We start from the raw sequence: 18,912 nt of genomic DNA, 5'->3' as shown, positions 1-18,912 counted from the left end.
TGGTCGCGTGGATTATTTTCCGGGTCCTCCAATTGGCACGTTCTGTTTACGTGACAACCCTTACTAGTTGGCTGTGTCGGATGGTGGCGGGCCTTAACGACACATTTATATATTTACGCGATCTAACCCAAAAACCTATATTATGGATTTTATTGGTCGCGAAAGCCTTCGTGTTAACATGTCCACGTGATAAGCCATTTCATTGAAATATCGTTTGTGGCCAGGTCGCTTCTGAAAAATAGATATGCAGCTCAGTGGGCCTTAGCTGGTAAAAATAAAATGAAAAAAGTTGTTTAGTTTTTAGCAGAGCAGGCAGTGTTGATCAGTGGTTCTCAACGGTGGGGGGGGGGGGGTACGCAGACCCCTCGGGGCACGACGTGTCAATGTCCCAGGGGGTACGTGTGGTGATTCTTAAATGTGTGAAATGATTTCATATATCACAGTCATTGGTGAATACTCACGTAGGAATCTGGCAATATAAAATAACTACGATAAAGATCTGGATTTGAAGCTTTCGTGACTGCAGGAATTCCTACTCATTGGCTCTTTCGGTAAAGTCGCGTGGGTAGAACAGCAGTTTCCCTGCTGTGATTGTCTCACTTGATGACGGTCGCTTGTGTTGTGATCGAAACGTCGTGATTTGTTTTTTTCTACCCACGTGACTTTACCGAAAGAACCAAAGGGTACGATAAAAATGTAAACCTATATGATAACCTATAACGATATAAAATACCTTTCTAAACGCATTGATCGTAAACAATGTGGTTTCTAATCGTAAGCAGCGAGTGTGAACAAACGACGTCATGCATGTAGAGCGTCCGTTGAATTTTTGTTATTCGCTTGCAGTTACTAACGAGTTCGGGGATAACCTCACAAGATGGACAACTGGTTAAAATATCGATATTCATTATTCATTACTTTTATTTCCCAGGACCACATTGGGTCAGGCAAGGGAGCTACGACTCGGTTGAAACGAAATTCAACTCGGGGGTACAGCAGCAGGCAAGCAATGTTGAGAACCACTGCTGTGTGGATGGATGTGCATGGTGATTATGAACTCCTGCTGCACGGCTCGCGTGAACTGGGAGTGCAGGGAGGTGGGGCGAGCCGGCTGCCGCACGGCCCTGACAGCGCCGATTACAGCCCAGTGACGACGTCGCGGGGTGCAGCAGACACAATGCACGGACTTCGGGCGACCACAGCGACGAATGTTTAAACCGACAAGGATGCATTGAACCATCTCTCTTCTTGTTGTGCTTCCTCCACCCAGCGCCCAATGTCGCTTTCGCTCCTTCTCGCCGCTTGCCCCCTTCCACTGGAACAAACCCCCTTTCCACGTGCGACTCCCCCCCCCTCGCTCTCCTCTCCTAGCACAGCCCTCGGCTCGTCCTGTCTCTTTCCTCTACCTCGCATTTCCGCCTTCCGCTACCCCAACCAGCACCACCTCGACGTCCTGGACGCCTCCACTGTCGCAGCCTCCACCTCGCTCCCGCCACCCGAGTCACGAACCGATCCCCATTCCGTATCTTGTCAGTTTGTACTGGAGTCAGCAAGCATTGTTAAGCGCCTTGGTGAAAGGCGCTTTATAGAGACGGAATAGAATGAGAGTAACACGAGGCTGTATTCCCTTACTGGCGCCATTACAGGTGCAGCAGACCGCGACGCCTTACTGTGATTGGTGTCAAATTGGCGTCTTGATATGTTAACACCTCCCGTGTTTACGCCCGCAAGTACCGAGCCTATTTCACTAATCACTCTCGTGGCACGGGCGACAGGATCCAGTCGCTGCGTCACGAGGACATTAAGTGGTCCCTCTCGCATGCAAGCAACTGGTTGCCTGCAGCAACTGGTTACAGCGGAGACGCGCAACGCGTTCCCGAGCGAGTCCTTTGAGTGCAATCGAGTCGCACGCAACCGATCGGCCAGCGTGACGGAGACGCGTGGCCGGGACTGTGGCGCTTTGATGATCTGGAGGAGGAGGGGGGAGGGATGGAGGGGGTTGAGAGCCGGGGGTAATTCCCCTCCTGAGATCGCCTCACACCGCTCGTTAATTATCGCGAGCCTCTTCAGCCGCACCTGCGCCAGTCGCAGTTACCTCGCGTAAACAAAACAACTCTGACACGTGAAGTGCTCATGGGGAAATGGGCCATTGCTCGAAACGTCGCCCATTACATGTATATTGCTGACCCGCCCATACTGGACGTCTGTGAAAAAAAGAGCTTTACAGCTCATCGGATTCCTCCTGCAGTCTAAATAAACAAACTCTGAGTCTGAAGTGTATGTTCCCCCTGCATAGAGCAGCGTTAGTGGTGGCTGTGTTGAGTCTCGGTTGTTTCTGCTCGTGCACCACTGCCAATGCAGCGTCACCAGATAAGCTGTCATGTTCACTAACGACAGCTGTTGCGGTGATCAGAAGGCGTTTACTGTCCAACCTCAAACCGCACCTCTGATTAGCAGGGGCGGCTACGTACGGTGCGAAAGAAGTTCAACATTAAAACTAAACTTTTTTTGTTATTTTACCAGGTAAGGCTCTACTGAGCCATTCGCTTTTTTTAGAAGCGACCTGGCCACAAATAATAGCTCAACGAAGTGGCTTATCACGTGGAAATATATAGCAGCCAAATACTATAAACGCGTTTTTTTTTTTATAAATGTGGAGTGAAAAAGCGAAGGGCCTGGAGAAAAATCCACGCAACACTCGTGGATAGAGACACGCCAACTCCAACCATACAGGCGAACATTCACACAAACCGAGGAGGAGAGACGAGAGGCAGAATTCCCTCCGCAGTGGAGACCCAAGAGAGGGAGAGAGGAGTCGTAGCGGGCGGGACGGGGCAAGAGACTGGGGGTGGCTGTGGAGGCGGCAGCAGCGGCAGCGAGGCGCCACCGCCGAGTTGGGAGGCCGGGCACGGAGCGGAGCAGCCGCGGGCGTGGTGGTGCTGGTGGTGCTGGTGGTGGTGCTGGTGGTGGTGGTGGGTGGGGAGCGGACCTCTTGCGGCAGTGGGGAGTCCTCGGCTCGCAACGACAACCACAACAATAACGGCAACTGCATCACGCAAGTCGCCACCACGAGACGTTTGCAAGCGGTTTAACACAGCATGTCAGCAGGGTGAGGCTGTGAGTGATGCAACTGGAAACACGCCAAGTTGATTCCTTGTAGAACTGATCGTCAAGAGGCCAGTGTTCATCATGGCAAGGCCCTGGCGGGCCACTGGCGACCCCTAGTGGCCTTTAGTGGGGCCCCTGACGTGCGGCCCTCGACAACACACCACGTGTGACAACACCCCCCATTGTCATCGTGCTACTGCCAAACCCAACAATAGTTTAAAATGTGTGGCGGCCCTCACACTATTGATGATGTCGTATCGGCGAAAGTGGCCCCCCATTCAAAATTAGTGAAGGACACTGATCCATACAATTGATAATCAATAGATGATTTTCCGGAATCGATCATCTTGGCTTGATCTTCGAGCATTGGTCATCGACTGAGATCACCCACCATCGTCTCTCCCGAAGCTCTTACTAGCGCGCTCATTTCACGAAATGCGTTGACTCTCATCCACTAACACAACCAACATTGCCTGCATGGCCTGATGATGCTGGTTGCAATCACCAGTGCAACGTCGTGCTCAATAGTCGAGGGTGTGGGTTTGCCCTCTGACGCAACCATCCAGCGGTGCCGTGTACGTGACAAGCCTTACTATTGGCTGTGTCGGGAGGAGGTGGGTGTACTACACATTTACAATTACGCGATCTAAACCAAACAGCATTATCATGAATAACATTGGCCGTGACCCCTCCGTGTTAAATTCACACCACGCCATTGGCCGTGACCCCTCCGTGTTAAATTCACACAACACCATTGGTCGTGACCCCTCTGTGTTAAATTCACACAACGCCATTGGTCGTGACCCCTCCATGTTAAATTCACACAACGCCATTGGCTGTGACCCCTCCGTGTTAAATGCACACAACGCCATTGGCCGTGACCCCTCCGTGTTAATATCACACAACGCCATTGGCTGTGACCCCTCCGTGTTAAATTCACACAACGCCATTGGCTGTGACTCCTCCGTGTTAAATTCACACAACGCCATTGGCTGTGACCCCTCCGTGTTAAATTCACACAACGCCATTGGCTGTGACCCCTCCGTGTTAAATTCACACGCCATTGGTCGTGACCCCTCCGTGTTAAATTCACACAACGCCATTGGTCGTGACCCCTCCGTGTTAAATTCACACAACGCCATTGGCCGTGACCCCTCCGTGTTAAATTCACACAACGCCATTGGCTGTGACCCCTCCGTGTTAAATTCACACAACGCCATTGGCCGTGACCCCTCCGTGTTAAATTCACACAACGCCATTGGCTGTGACCCCTCCGTGTTAAATTCACACAACGCCATTGGCTGTGACCCCTCCGTGTTAAATTCACACAACGCCATTGGTCGTGACCCCTCCGTGTTAAATTCACACAACGCCATTGGCCGTGACCCCTCCGTGTTAAATTCACACAACACCATTGGTCGTGACCCCTCCGTGTTAAATTCACACAACGCCATTGGTCGTGACCCCTCCATGTTAAATTCACACAACGCCATTGGCTGTGACCCCTCCGTGTTAAATGCACACAACGCCATTGGCCGTGACCCCTCCGTGTTAAATTCACACAACGCCATTGGCCGTGACCCCTCCGTGTTGGGCTGTATGCGCCGCCGTGTGGTCACAAGCGCACACTGCATCGCCAGGAGCTGCAGATGTTGTCGTAGAATCGCCAAATTGCCGCGGACCCTTGCGCGATTTGTGCGTCGCGCTTGCTGGGATTATCCGAATCTGAATATTTATTTTATACTTGGAGGAATACGGTGCTGTACCAGTCGTAAATATTGTAAAATAATCGCGGACCCCTGTCTGTGTCTTTTGAGCCGTGAATGTTTTGTCAAATAACCGCGGACCCCTGTTGTGTCTTTGAAGTCGTAAATGTTTTGTCAAATTACTGCGGACCCCTGTCTGTGTCTGTGAAGTCGTAATTTTTTTTTGTCAAATTACCGCGGACCCTCAGTCAGCCTGTGACCGCGTGTGGCTGTGTTGGTGGTGGAGCGAGCGCCGGTGTTGTACTGCACTTGTGCGTCCCCTTCCGCGGCCCTGGCACCCGTCGTGGCTGCGGCGATGTCGGCCGTGGCGCGGCGCGCGTGCGCCCGCTACGCGCAGTGCGTGAGCCGCCACCCGGAGCTCACGGCGCAGCTGGAGAGCGGCTTCCGCAGCCTGTCGTACGTGATGGCGGGTGCGTGGTGCAAGGGTGGGGGGCGGCGGGAGCGACACACACACAGACACACACACAGACAGATACATACAGACACAGACACACACATAGACATACAGACACACACAGACACACACAGACAGAGAGATACACACACAGACACACACACAGACACACACACAGACGTACAGACACACACAGACGTACAGACACACACAGACGTACAGACACACACACAGACACACACACACACAGACACACATAAACATGCACACCGACAGAGACACACAGAGACATGCACACCGACAGAGACACACAGAGACAGAGACACAGACAGAGACACACAGACACAGACAGACAGAGAGACACACAGAGACAGAGACACACAGAGATAGAGACACACAGAGACAGAGACACACAGAGACAGACACACAGAGACAGAGACACACAGAGACAGAGACACAGAGACAGAGACACACAGAGACAGAGACACACAGAGACAGAGACACATAGAGACACACAGAGACAGAGACACACAGAGACAGACAGAGACAGGCAGAGAGACACACAGACAGAGATACACACAGAGACCGATACACACAGAGACAGAGACACACAGAGACAGAGACACACAGAGACAGAGACACACAGAGACAGACAGACACACAGAGACAGACAGACACACAGAGACCGATACACACAGAGACAGAGACACACAGAGACAGAGACACACAGAGACAGAGACACACAGAGACAGAGACACACAGAGACAGAGACACACAGAGACAGAGACACACAGAGACAGAGACACACAGAGACAGAGACACACAGAGACAGAGACACACAGAGACATGCACACCGACAGAGACGGCCGCCCTTCGCCACCAAGTGGCAGTGACATCACCACGGCGCTTGTGCCAGGCTAGGTGCACTTTGAGGCCACGTGAAAGTGCCGAATGCTCGCTGCTGACAGGATGAGGTCACTCGACAGACCAGGTGCCACGGGTTGACCGCTGAGATGCCTGGCAGAGGCACCCGCCGTAATTTCCCCACTTGTGCCACTTCGCATGTTTAACCTGTGTGTGTGTACACACACACACAGGTTATATGTAGTAGGTAGCTACTGCATATGTAGTAGTAGCTACATGTGTAGTAGCTACGGGCCCATCGCACTTTAAAGGGCCCCGCGCTAAATGCTTTCAAGCTATCAATTCCGGTTCAGTGATTCTGCACTTGCTCTATTACTATAGTACTATACCGCCTTCAACTTTTATGAACGACTGAGTGTTTAAGGTTAGCGATTTCTCGTATTATCTGGCTTATAGAAAATGACAAATTACAATTACTTTACTATGCAAGTGAAAATTTTGTGTTTTAATATTTATGTGTTTATTATATCATTTAGGGCCCCTTTATAACATATGCGACAGGCCCCGCACTAGCTTAGTCCGGCACTGGGCTGGGGTGAGGTGGTCTGGTGAGAGGTAAAGAGTTGGGAATCGTGGATGAGTCGCCGGGGGTCATGGGAGAGGAGGTGCAGGAGATTAGGTTTGGTTTGATGATGATGGTGGCTGTGGTTGAGGTGAGCAGACGAGGTCAGGCGTGAGACGATTGGGAGATGGATGAATGGGTGAATCAATCTGTTTTCAGACTGGAGGAATCCGATGAGCTATGAAGCTCTTTTTCACAGACGTCCAGTCATGGGGCCAGAGGTGACTGGGTGAGAGATTTTAGATGAGACAGTGAGGGGGTGAGGGGCGGGGCTGTGGTGGTGAGTGAGGCTGTGGTGGTGAGGGTGAGGTTGGGGTGAGTGAGGAGCGAGGCTGTGGTGGTGAGGGTGAGGTTGGGGTGAGGGGCGGGGCTGTGATGGTGAGGTTGGGGTGAGGGGCGGGGCTGTGGTGGTGAGGGTGAGGTGAGTGAGGGGCGGGGCTGTGGTGGTGAGGTTGGGGTGAGTGAGGAGCGAGGCTGTGGTGGTGAGGGTGAGGTTGGGGTGAGGGGCGGGGCTGTGGTGGTGAGGGTGAGGTTGGGGTGAGTGAGGGGCGGGGCTGTGGTGGTGAGGGTGAGGTTGGGGTGAGTGAGGAGCGAGGCTGTGGTGGTGAGGGTGAGGTTGGGGTGAGTGAGGGGCGAGGCTGTGGTGGTGAGGTGAGTGAGGAGCGAGGCTGTGGTGGTGAGGGTGAGGTGAGTGAGGGGCGGGGCTGTGGTGGTGAGGGTGAGGTTGGGGTGAGTGAGGAGCGAGGCTGTGGTGGTGAGGGTGAGTGAGGAGCGAGGCTGTGGTGGTGAGCGTGATGATGGCGTTGCTCTGTGTTGCAGGTCGCTTCCCGGACTCGGCGGAGCTCTCCGAGCTGGGTGAGCGTCGCCACGCTACAGAGTCACAATCAGTATATGCATTTATCCTGGAGGAGGAATCCGATGAGCTCTAAAGCTCTTTTTCACAGATGTCCAGTAGGGGCACAGGGTCAGAACGCTACAACAAGAAACAACACAAAACACGATAGGACTGAAAAGTATAGGAAAGATAAACAAATCACGGAAAAAATGAAACTAAACTTTTTGTTTTACCAGGTAAGGCGCAGAGAGCCGTTAGCTTCAGAAGCGACCTGGGCCACAAATGACAGCTCAACGACGTGGCTTATTGTGTGGAAATTTACAGGAGCCAAATACTCTAAATAATCATCACAGCCGCCCCCATTGGTCACACTGGCTGAAGAGGATGGTCACCTCTCGGATTGAGCGCGCGAGTTCATCCGTTCCGCGACGAGATGACTCGCATCAAACTGAATCCCGAATGAGGAAGTTGACTCATGCGGGCCCGTTTCTCCGCTGCCCTGCGGGTGGCGTGGCAAAGACGACGAGCCAACCCCATGCCCGTTGCCGGACACGTGTGTGAACGAGAGCTTCATAGCTCATCGGATTCCTCCTCCAGTCTAAATCAAGATTGCGAGTTTGCCTACCCCCCCTCCCCCCCCCCCGTGTGTGACCCTCAGAGAGAAGTAGCCGGGCGAGGGGTTCACTTCCATTCTGGCATTGGAGTCGTTCCCAATGCAAGGGATCCCCACGCGTGGCGGCGGTGGCGGCGTCACAACTCTTCAAATGTTGCGATAAATTGGCAATCATTTACATCGTTATTTTATAGATTATTTGGCTGCTATGAATGTCGATGCCATAAGCCGCTTCGTTGAGCTATCGTTCATAGCCAGGTCACTACTGTATATAGCTCAGTGGGCCTTACCTGGTAAAATAAGTTAGTTTTATTTGTATTTTTTCACGTCATTCACTTACCTTTCCTATACTTTTCTTTCCTATCGTATTTTTGCATTGTTTGTTGTTGTAACGTTCTGATCCGCCGCGACTAGACATCTGTGAAAAATAGCTTCGTCCTCATCGGAATCCTCCAGGATAAATAAAGATCATTCTGATCATCCTCTCCCTCCCCCGCCCGCGTACTGCCAATGAATGACTGCCAACTGTGGCAGTGGCACGTAGCAGCCTCGTGGGTGAGAGCCGCTGTGCGCTATGAATCAAGAATCACCACTTGACTGGAGGAATCCGATGAGCTACAGATGTCTGGTAGTGAAAGCATCGCGCTGCGCTTTCAGTTGCGCTTCTGCGGCCGTCTGGAACGCACTTCCGTCCAATATCAGGAATCCACCGGAGCTGTGTACTTTTAAATCATCATCTAGATTGAAAACTAATTTCTTGAGAACTTATTTTTGTGTTTAGTTTGTCCTTCCCCCGCCACCTCCGATTAGCACGGTTGGCTACGTACGATGCGAAAGAAGTTCAACAAACATGCAGGCATACGGGAATGGCGCTGCTGGCGAGTGGATTGATCCTCTCGAAGCATGGACGACGGCCCGGGCAGTTCCCTCCACCTCGGGCGATAGAACACCGGGGAGGCCCTAATGGCTGCGTGGCCTCAGCGGGTTGGGCCCAATCGCCGCACCGTGCGCGGTCGGGTGGGGCGGCCAGAGTGTGTATGCGGATCACTACTCGCCGCACAATATGCACAACTCGCTGACGTGACCCAAGTCTCACGTCCCAGCCAGCGGTGGCGTGAGCCGCTGGAGTTGCGGTGCTGCGGCATCACCTTTGTGGTGGCGAGATGGTAACGACCTCACCTGGTATACAGGATGTCATGGGTTCGATACCGATCCTGGCGCCTGCATTGTTAATGGAGTTTGCATTTTCCCCTCGTGATCATGTGGATTTTTCTCCACGTCCGGTTTTTCCCCTCATTTGCAATCAGCATCCACGTGATGATAAGCCACTTCGTCGAGTTATCATTTGTGGCCAGGTTGCTTCTTAAAAAGAGCTACACATCTCAGTGGGCCTTACCTAGGGAAATAGAACATGGTGTAGTTGTAGTTTGCGACGCTTCGTGGTGACGTTTGGGTGATGTGACGCGCGACGCCTGCAGTTTACTCGACGGCAAACCTCCTCATCCTTGTCAACGACGGCATCTTGCGCAAAGCCATCAGACGGCCACTACCTCTGGTAAGCACACAACTTGTGCGCACACAATAGGGTTAACACCCACACATACTATAGTGTTAACACACTCAATAGGGTTAACACAAAATAGACGTAATACACTAGAGATAAAACACACCCACACACTATAGGGTTAACATACATACAATAGGCGTAATACACAATAGGGTTAACACACACAATTGGTGTAATACACAATGGGGTTAACACACACACCCACACAATAGGGTATACACAATAGGGTGAACACACAATAGGGTTAATACACACCAATAGGGTCAACTAACTAAACTTTTTATATTACCAGGTAAGGCCCACTAAGCTCTATAGGGTGAGTGAGGAGCCAGAAGCGATCTGGCCACAAATGATAGTTCAGTACACACACACACAATAGGATTATACGCACACACAGTGATAGGGTTTACACCCACAATAGGGTTATCACACACAATAGGGTTAACATACACCAGATAGGGTTATTACACAAAGGCATAACATGGTTACTACACACACACAACAGGGTTATCACACACACCGATAGCGATAGCACACAATCTCCCGTGTAGCCTTGAACAGGCTGTCGGGGCAAAGTGCTGTCTGTGAGACGCGATTGAAGCTGTCGCAACACACAAGCGGGAGCGATGTGGCCAGCACCACACCCGGCCACCTTCGGCTCCCCAGTGCTGGTGTTCACACACCACACTCAGCTACTCGCTCAAGGCTAAGTTGACCTAAGTGAGCCTCCGTACCGATTCAGATATTCATCAGTGATGTCGGTCGACAGCGGGAATCGAACTCGGGGTGCCGGATTGGTAGTGCGTTGCGCTAACCACTGTGCCACACTCAAGGATGGGTTAACCGTCGCTGCTGACAGGTGGAGTATCTACCAGATCCCACCGCGGTTTGTCGATTGGCAGGTTGATTGTGGTGGGGTAAAGTGTGGGTAATTCCCATCGTCCACCGAAACGTCTGGCCACAGTGGAAGAGTTAGGCCACGAATACCCCGTGTAGCGGAGGTCCTTCCACGAGTGGTGGTGCGAGCAGGCGCCTGCACGCCTGCAGGCGCCTGGTGCAGGCCTGCGCCTGCACCATCAACTCCTGCACCATCAACTGCTGCCCCCCTGCCTAAGTTAGAGGAGCGCTGCAGTCTGTGGGTGTGGACCATCGCCCCGAGTGTCGTGACGCCTCCTGCGGGTCAAACCACCACGCCGCCATTCACCTTGACCCACACGCCACTCGTGTGGATAATGCAGCCACAACAACCTTGCACGTGAAATGCCCACCACCCCTCAAGCGCCTGGGTCCCCCTGGCTGGCGCCTCTCCCCTGCCGCCGCCCTCCTCCTCACCCGGCAGGGTCGCTCCCACCGCCAGAGGGCGCCATGCGTGCTCGCTAGCCACCGTTTTCACGCCAATTGCGTTGCTGCACACTACATGCTCCTAGTTATCGATGTAGAGAGAGCTGATGAAAATTGGTCGAGAACGTGCGTGTGTGTGTACATACATACACACGTACATACACACGTACATACACGTACGAGTTGATTCCCGCTCATGGCCAACACCAGTGTGATTATCGATACTGGTCTTGGGCCTCCCCTAGGTCGACTCAGCCTTAATGAGTACCTGGTGCAGTGTGTAAACATCAACACTGGGGAGACAAAGGTGGTCGGGCATGGTGCTTGCCACCCACCCCCTCGTGTGTCGTGGCGGCCTTCATAGGTGCTGCTCGCTAACGTCACTTGCCCCAACGGTTCGTTCAAGGCTACACAGGGAGGGGGGGATCTTTGTCTTTGTGCTCCACGTGTGCCACGCACAGTCGCTGTCCCACGGGCGCCTGATCACTTGGCTCACGGTGCTGGAGTACGTGGAGGTGTTCTCGGAGATGGGCGCCGCGCGCCTCTGGGGCCCGGCCGGACGCTGGCTCATCATCGTGCTGGTGCAGCTCGCCAAGTGAGTGCGACCACGTGACCGCAATGATGATAACGACGACGACGACGACGACGATGATGACGACGATGATGAAAGACGACGACGATGATGACGACGACGACGATGATGATGACAATGACGACGATGACGACTGATGATGCTGATGGCATTGGCTCGTGGTGCGCAGGGCGGTGCTGCGCGCCCTGCTGCTCTTCTGGCACAAGGCCGGGATCCAGCCGTCCCCTCCCATCGTCCCACTCGACAGAGACGCGCAGCCCTCCCCGCCGGCACACGGGGCAGGTGGGAGATGCGCGCACGGTCCGTCGCACGGTCCGTCGCACGGTCCGTCGCTCGGTCCGACGCACGGTCCGTCGCACGGTCCGTCGCACGGTCCGTCGCACGGTCCGTCGCTCGGTCCGTCGCACGGTCCGTCGCTCGGTCCGTCGCACGGTCCGTCGCACGGTCCGTCGCTCGGTCCGTCGCACGGTCCGTCGCTCGGTCCGTCGCAGGGTCCGTCGCTCGGTCCGTCGCACGGTCCGTCGCACGGTCCGTCGCACGGTCCGTCGCACGGTCCGTCGCACGGTCCGTCGCACGGTCGGGACCATTCGCAGCCAGCATCGCCACCTACTGGCAGCAGACTAATGCCGTAGGTCGCTCAAGTGAATGATTCTGATCTCTCGAGTTCTCACCCAGGATAAATTGAATAAACTTGGGACCCGCGTGGGCGATTGTGCATTCGCTCACGGGGAGCGGCAGCGCCGTGGCGCCGTGCGCCTGTAACCCGGCACCCTGTGGGGGGCCAGGGTTGGTGGATCACACATTCGTGACACTCGCTTGCCTGCCCTGGCTGCAAGGTCATCGTCTCCTTGTTTGCCGGCATACGATGGCAGTGCAGCGCACGTAGCAAAACGTTGGACAGCGTGCCGCACGAGTTCATGCGTGTCCCACGTGTGACCTCTCATCACCCCCCCGTTAACCCCCCTCGTTACCCCCCTCGTGACCCCGCAGACTGCGAGAGGAGGGAGGGAGAGGGCGGGAGCCTGGAGCCAGAGTCTCTCCCCGCGGCCCCCTCCACCTTTCAGGGCCGCAGATCTCAGCGCGTCATCCGCTCGCTCCACCACAGTGAGAGTCCACCACCACCGTCGCCACCTAAACCATCGTCGCCACCTAAACCACCACCACAGTCACCAGCGTCACCTCCACCACCACCGACACCACTATCACGCACCAAACACATGTCGCCATCACCACCACCACCACCTCGCAGAGCCACACGCGGCATGGCCCCGCCACCACCGCCGCGTCCCACGCGGCCACCAGAGACGCACCTCACCGCTGCCGCGTTTTACGCTGCTGCACGGCTTCGCCGCGTCGCTCCGCACCACCTCAGCCCGGCTCGCTTCTCTCTCTCCCCCCCTTCATTATCCCCCACCCCCCCGCGGCCCCCCAGCCCCCCCTCTGGCACTGCGTGAGTGGGGCGCCCCCCAGCGCGAGGCGGCGGGGGGCTCAGCTTCCCGCGCCCATTCCGCCGACCAGCCCCCGACGGTGTTGGGGCGCCAGCGTGTCACGGCCGAGGCTCTGCACGTGGCTCGTCCCCTGCTGCACCGTATCCACCGCCCCCCCAACCCCCGGCTGCTGCAGGTCGAAAAAGGGACGAGAGACCCATAGACTCACACAGAGACCCATAGACTCACACAGGGACCCATAGACTCACACAGAGACCCATAGACTCACACAGGGACCCATAGACTCACACAGGGGACCCATAGACTCACACAGACCCATAGACTCACACAGGGGACCCATAGACTCACACAGGGGACCCATAGACACACAGAGACCCATAGACTCACACAGGGGACCCATAGACTCGCATAGGGGACCCATAGACTCACACAGAGACCCATAGACTGACACAGAGACCCATAGACTCACACAGAGACCCATAGACTCACACAGGGACCCATCGACTCACACAGAGACCCATAGACTCACAGAGACCCATAGACTCACACAGAGACCCATAGACTCACAGAGACCCATATACTCACACAGAAACCCATAGACTCACAGAGACCCATAGACTCACACAGAGACCCATAGACTCACACAGAGACCCATAGACTCACAGAGACCCATAGTTTGTTGTCCTTTCCCCGCACCTCCGATGAACATGATTGGCTACGCGCGGTGCGAAAGGAGTTCAAAGCACATACTTGTATATTTGGGTGCGGAGGGATGGTACATCGGTTAGTGGCGCTAGGCTACGAACCCGGTGACCTGTTATCTGATCTGGTCCTGGGCTTCCCCTAGGTCGACTCAGCCTCAAATGAGTACCTGGTATGGTGTGTAAACATCGCCAATGGGGGAGACAAAGGCGACCAGGCGTGGTGCTGGCCACCCACCCCCTCGTGTGCCGTTCCGGCCTTTATAGGTGCCACTCGCTAACGGCACCTGCCCCAACAGTCTGTTAAAGCTAAACGGGTGATCTTTGTCTCTGTGTGTCTCTGTGTGTGTGTCTCAGTGTGTGTGTGTGTCTCTGTGTGTGTGTCTGTGTGTGTGTCTTTGTGTGTCTCTGTACGTGTCTCTGTGTGTGTCTGTATGTGTCTCTTGTAGGCTACACGGAGGGGAGGGGGATCTTTGTCTCTGTCTATTTGCTTTCCGTCGGTTCAATGACCAACGGCGTTGCCTTCTTCTCCCTGTCATTGATGTGGGACTTATGTAAAATATAAATCTTCCGTGGCTGTCTCCGCTGAGTTCTCGCGTCGAACCCGCGTGCCGTTCGGCTCGATGTCCGACCTTTCGCCGCACGTGGAGCAAAACGTCGGACGTCGTGCCAGACGACATGCGGCACGACCCAAAAAAAGCGCGCTTCAGGAGCGGTGGTTGAGACTTGCCGCTTGCCGGTTCCTTAACTCCCGTGGCACCGCCGGTGCAGTGGCGAGCCTGGCGGCGTGCGGAGAGAAGTCGTGGAAGCCGTGGCTCCTCTCTGCCGCGATGGACATCACCAGGTAGGGCTCACGGCGCGGCCCCGCGTTGGAGATTTTGCCGCGGGGTTGGGGGCTCACTCGTTTCTTTAACCCTTTCCCATTTCCGATGACGTACACGTACGTATGCATTTGTCATCAGTAATTGATTTCCAAATGGAATCGGAAGTAAAAGGCCACGCGGGAGGGCGTGTGGCACTGTTTGCCGCCATCTGTCATCGAGTGTGCAGTGGTGTCGCTACAGGTCTCTGCGGTGAGTACAACGTCTTTAAAAACAGCCCCATCCTGCAACCTACAGACATCTCGGAACAGGAAAGGTTAATCGTATAATGGTGTAATTTCCCCAGGTTTTATCTTGATTGTGTTGGCAGCAACTCTGCCGATGAGACGTTGAATGTCGACAACGTCTGCTTGTGTTGAACCAATGCTGCTGATGAGATGCACTCCCAGAAGATCGCATGGCTGATGGGATGTGTAAAAAACATAAACTTCGATCCAGATTGCGCGATTGACATCACCAGAAGAAGAATCCAAGCGGATCTCGCGCAGAGCAGCGCGGCGCTACGAGTTAGAGAATGGCCCGTGGAAGCGGATATCACAGAGCTACCTCTGAGATCCCATCAAGCGGCCTCTGATCCACATACAGTGGGGAGCAGCACTTTCCCACCCACTCTACATATGAGAGGGAGGTTTGTCACGTGATAGCCTATTATCTAATTCTAAAATTAACCCTTTCCCATTCTGAGATGTATGCAAGTTCCAGGGTGGGTATCGTTCGCTTCTGAATCTTGGAACGGGCGAGTGTTACTCACCGCAGAGAACCATGGCGACACGACCGCACTCTATGATAGCTGGCGCCAGACTATACCACACGCCTCCCGCATGGTCTTGTTGGAGCATCGGTACCGATAAAGTTATTTTATTTAGTTTTTCTTCCGGTTCCAACCATTTCCGTCCCGATGACGTACACACGTACATTGATCAGAACGGGAGAAGGGTTAAGTGCGGAACTAAATCTAATGTGATGGTTGTTTTCTGTGCAGTCATTGGTGACCGGGCTGAGACCATCAACTGGCTATGCTTGAAAACTCTGTTTAGTCGCTGGCGCCTGAAGCCTCAGCTCATGCATATTCAGCAGAGGCCACCAGAGGGCAGCGCAGCGCAAGGGCCGGTCTATGGGGCTGTGTGGGGGGCGGGGGGGGGGGCGCTGTCTCTTCCCATGTGTGGGGCCCTCCCGGTACTTCACTCTCCTCCCACGTGAGAAAACAAAAGGAAGTGGGCCAGGCATCCCAACGCTTTCCCCTCTTGACAACAGGATCTTGAGCCTCGGCGTTGTCATCCTTGACGAGGGCTGCGCCTGCAAGCTCGGCGAGGCCATCGGCTGGAACCGGATTGAGGACAACGACGAACGTAGCTCTGACCGAGCGCCGAATTCCCGTCGAGACGGTCGTGAGATTGATTGGCGAGCGGAGCGGGCTGCTGTGTCGCGTACACAGCCAAAGCGGGCCACTGTGTCGCGCACACGGGCTGAAAGGAATCTAATCGATAATCGTTAGAGTAATCATTCGGTCGAGTAATCACATAATCCCAGCTCCACTCACAATTGCTGTGGCCTCCTTCCTACTCCTCCACTTCCTCCACAGCCTGAGCCTGATGGGCGACCCCAAGGAGTTGAACACGAGTGAGCGCGGAGAGCTGCGACGTCGCACCCTCGCGCTGCTCTACTACCTCCTGCGGTCGCCCTTCTACGACCGCTACTCGCAGTGAGGCGCGCGCACAACGGCGTGACCAATGCGCAGCCCTTCCAGGGTCCGCTCGGGGGCGACCGCCTCCACATGCTGTGTCGGTCCTGAAGGGGCAGGGAGGGAGGGGGGGAGGGCGGCGGGGGGGAGGCGGGGGGGAGGGCGAGGGGGACGGGGGGGGATGGCGGCGGGGGGGATGGCGGCGGGGGGGAGGGGGACGGGGATGGGGGGGGACGGGGGGGAGGGGGACAGGGGGGAGGACCCAATACAAGTTCAGATATCACTCACCACTGATATTAGCCCTGGCTGCAGGTTTGCCTCGTGTTGCGGATGCAGCCCACAGCTGCCGCACCGTGCCGCTTCCGGCTTGATCCGCTACTGCGGAGCGGCTGTCCCGCTGCCCGCCGTGGGCTCGCATCCCAGGTTACAGCACCCCGGCCGAGGTAGTCTTTGACTGGCTAGGATACCGTATGATGGAACACAATGCCTGGCTATGGGGAGATGACAAACCGGAATGGTTCGATGTGCCATCGTTCCAGCTTAGTCCACGCCGAGTTTTCACCACCTGTATTTTGTCTCCCCAGGGCGAGGATCATGCTGCTGCTCAGGATCCTGGCCGATTACATCCCGGGCTTTGGCTGGGTCGCTCGTAAGTGCGCGCCGCTCCCTCTGCCAGTACCGTGTGTGCAGCTTGTTCTGTTTCGTATGTGTGTGTGTATGTGTGTGTATGTTTGTGTATGTATGTGTCTGTATGTTTGCGTGTGTATGTGTGTGTAAGTGGGGAGTGGTAGTGTAGTGGTTAGCGCGCTGCGCTACAAACCTGGCGACCCGGGTTCGATTCCCGCTCACGGCCAACGCCAGTGACGATTATCTGAACCGATCATGGGCCTCCCCTAGGTCCACTAAGTCTCAAATGAGTACCTGGTGTGGTGTGTAAGCATCGCCGCTAGGGAGACAAAGGCGGCCAGGCGTGGTGCTCGCCACTCACCCCCTCGTGTGCCATCCCGGCCTTCATAGGTGCTCGCTAACAGCACTTGCCCCAAAAGTCTGTTAAGGCTGTACAGGGGATTATTGTCTTTGTTTTGTATGTATGTTGAACTTCTTTTACACCGTACGTAGCCAACCTCGCTAATCGGAGGTGGGTGGGAAGGACGACAAACTAAACACAAAAAGCAAACGAGACGCAGACTTAGACGCGTGTCAGGGGCACATAAACATTTGTGCGAAAGCAAGAAACCATCGGCTTTTCCTGAAGGAGTGCATTGTGGGTCCTCGTGGAGTGGAGGCTCCTCATTTGTTGTCCTTCCCCCGCACCTCCGATTAGCACGGTTCCCCACGTGCGGCGTGAACGAAGTTTAACGCGCACACGTACATACACTCGACGTACACACGTACGTGCACGAGCACCGTGGGGTCTGCGCTTGTCACGCGGCCGTGAGTCTCATTTGAAGCTGGTGGTTGCCGGCCACACTGTTGCGCACTACTACGACGGGCGTTCCTCAGCGATGACAATTGTAGATATACCTCTACGGTGGCATTTGTCCTGTGCCCGTGCCGTCTGATCTGCAGGACCATTGATCGAATACCTCCCGGCCTGGCAAAAAGTCTACTTCTACATGTGGAGCTAAGGAGCGAGGCGACGGACGGAGCGCTTGCGTGGCACCGGCAACGTGTCCCGGGAACGGATCGCGCGAGGGCGCTGTCGGTCCAAACATCCTAATGGTTTGAAACAGCCGATGACGAATGGTAGCCGGACTCTAATCAAAATATCCTAATGGTTTCAAACAGCTGCCCAACGATTTGCACAAATTGCATTTGTCTGGAATCACAAGTGATTTGAAACACGAGCGAGAGATGCCTTGTAGGCGTTGGTAGAAAAAAAGTAATCTGACAGACGGAGGTTTTTCTGACCAGTGTCGCTTTCACGCTTTCTGAGCTGCGCGGCAAATACGCGGTGCGGAGGGCGGTGGTACGGTGTGACACACGGCACAGTGTGACGTACGTGTAGCACGGTGTGATGTGCGGCACGGTGTGACGTGCGGCACAGTGTGACGTACGTGTAGCACGGTGTGACGTGCGGCACGGTGTGACACGCGGCACGGTGTGACACGCGGCACGGTGTGACACGCGGCACGGTGTGGGGTGCGGCACGTTGTGGCGTGCGGCACGGTGTGGCAGGCGGCAGGGTGTGACACGCGGCACGGTGTGACACGCGGCACGGTGTGACGTGCGGCACGGTCAGATTTTGTCAACTTTGGAAAAATTACCGAAGCAAATTACTGTGCTTGGTCGAGCAGAGCAAAAGCAACATCTACCACCGTACCGGCAGATATCCCAATTGCAGGCCAGTGCTGCCATCAGCTTTTGCCGCAAAGGGAGGGCTGCCACCGGGGAGGGGGGGGGCCCAGCTGGGCATTGAAACTTTGAGATGAGACGAGATGCAAGACGCCTGCGGCAGCTGTGCCCAGACGCAGCGCCACCCGACGGGAACGTCGGGAA

At 55.0% G+C, this 18,912-nt stretch overlaps 1 protein-coding gene across 1 annotated transcript; it reads left to right on the top strand.

Moving 5' to 3' along the window:
* The first annotated feature begins 5,041 nt into the window (after positions 1 to 5,041).
* On the top strand, positions 5,042 to 18,316 carry PEX16 (peroxisomal biogenesis factor 16). Its single transcript, XM_078608289.1, has 11 exons — positions 5,042 to 5,284; positions 7,574 to 7,609; positions 9,681 to 9,757; positions 11,572 to 11,705; positions 11,872 to 11,984; positions 12,693 to 12,806; positions 13,135 to 13,290; positions 14,623 to 14,695; positions 16,315 to 16,434; positions 16,998 to 17,062; positions 17,983 to 18,316. Exons 1-11 carry the CDS (start codon positions 5,170 to 5,172, stop codon positions 18,039 to 18,041), a joined length of 1,062 nt encoding a protein of 353 aa, XP_078464415.1. The 5' UTR covers positions 5,042 to 5,169; the 3' UTR covers positions 18,042 to 18,316.
* Positions 18,317 to 18,912: the final 596 nt, after the last annotated feature.

Source organism: Lampetra planeri, chromosome 29 (assembly GCF_965212315.1).
Source record: "Lampetra planeri chromosome 29, kcLamPlan1.2.h2, whole genome shotgun sequence".
Classification (NCBI taxonomy): domain Eukaryota; kingdom Metazoa; phylum Chordata; class Hyperoartia; order Petromyzontiformes; family Petromyzontidae; genus Lampetra; species Lampetra planeri.
This window is presented reverse-complemented; position numbering and strand designations above follow the sequence as displayed.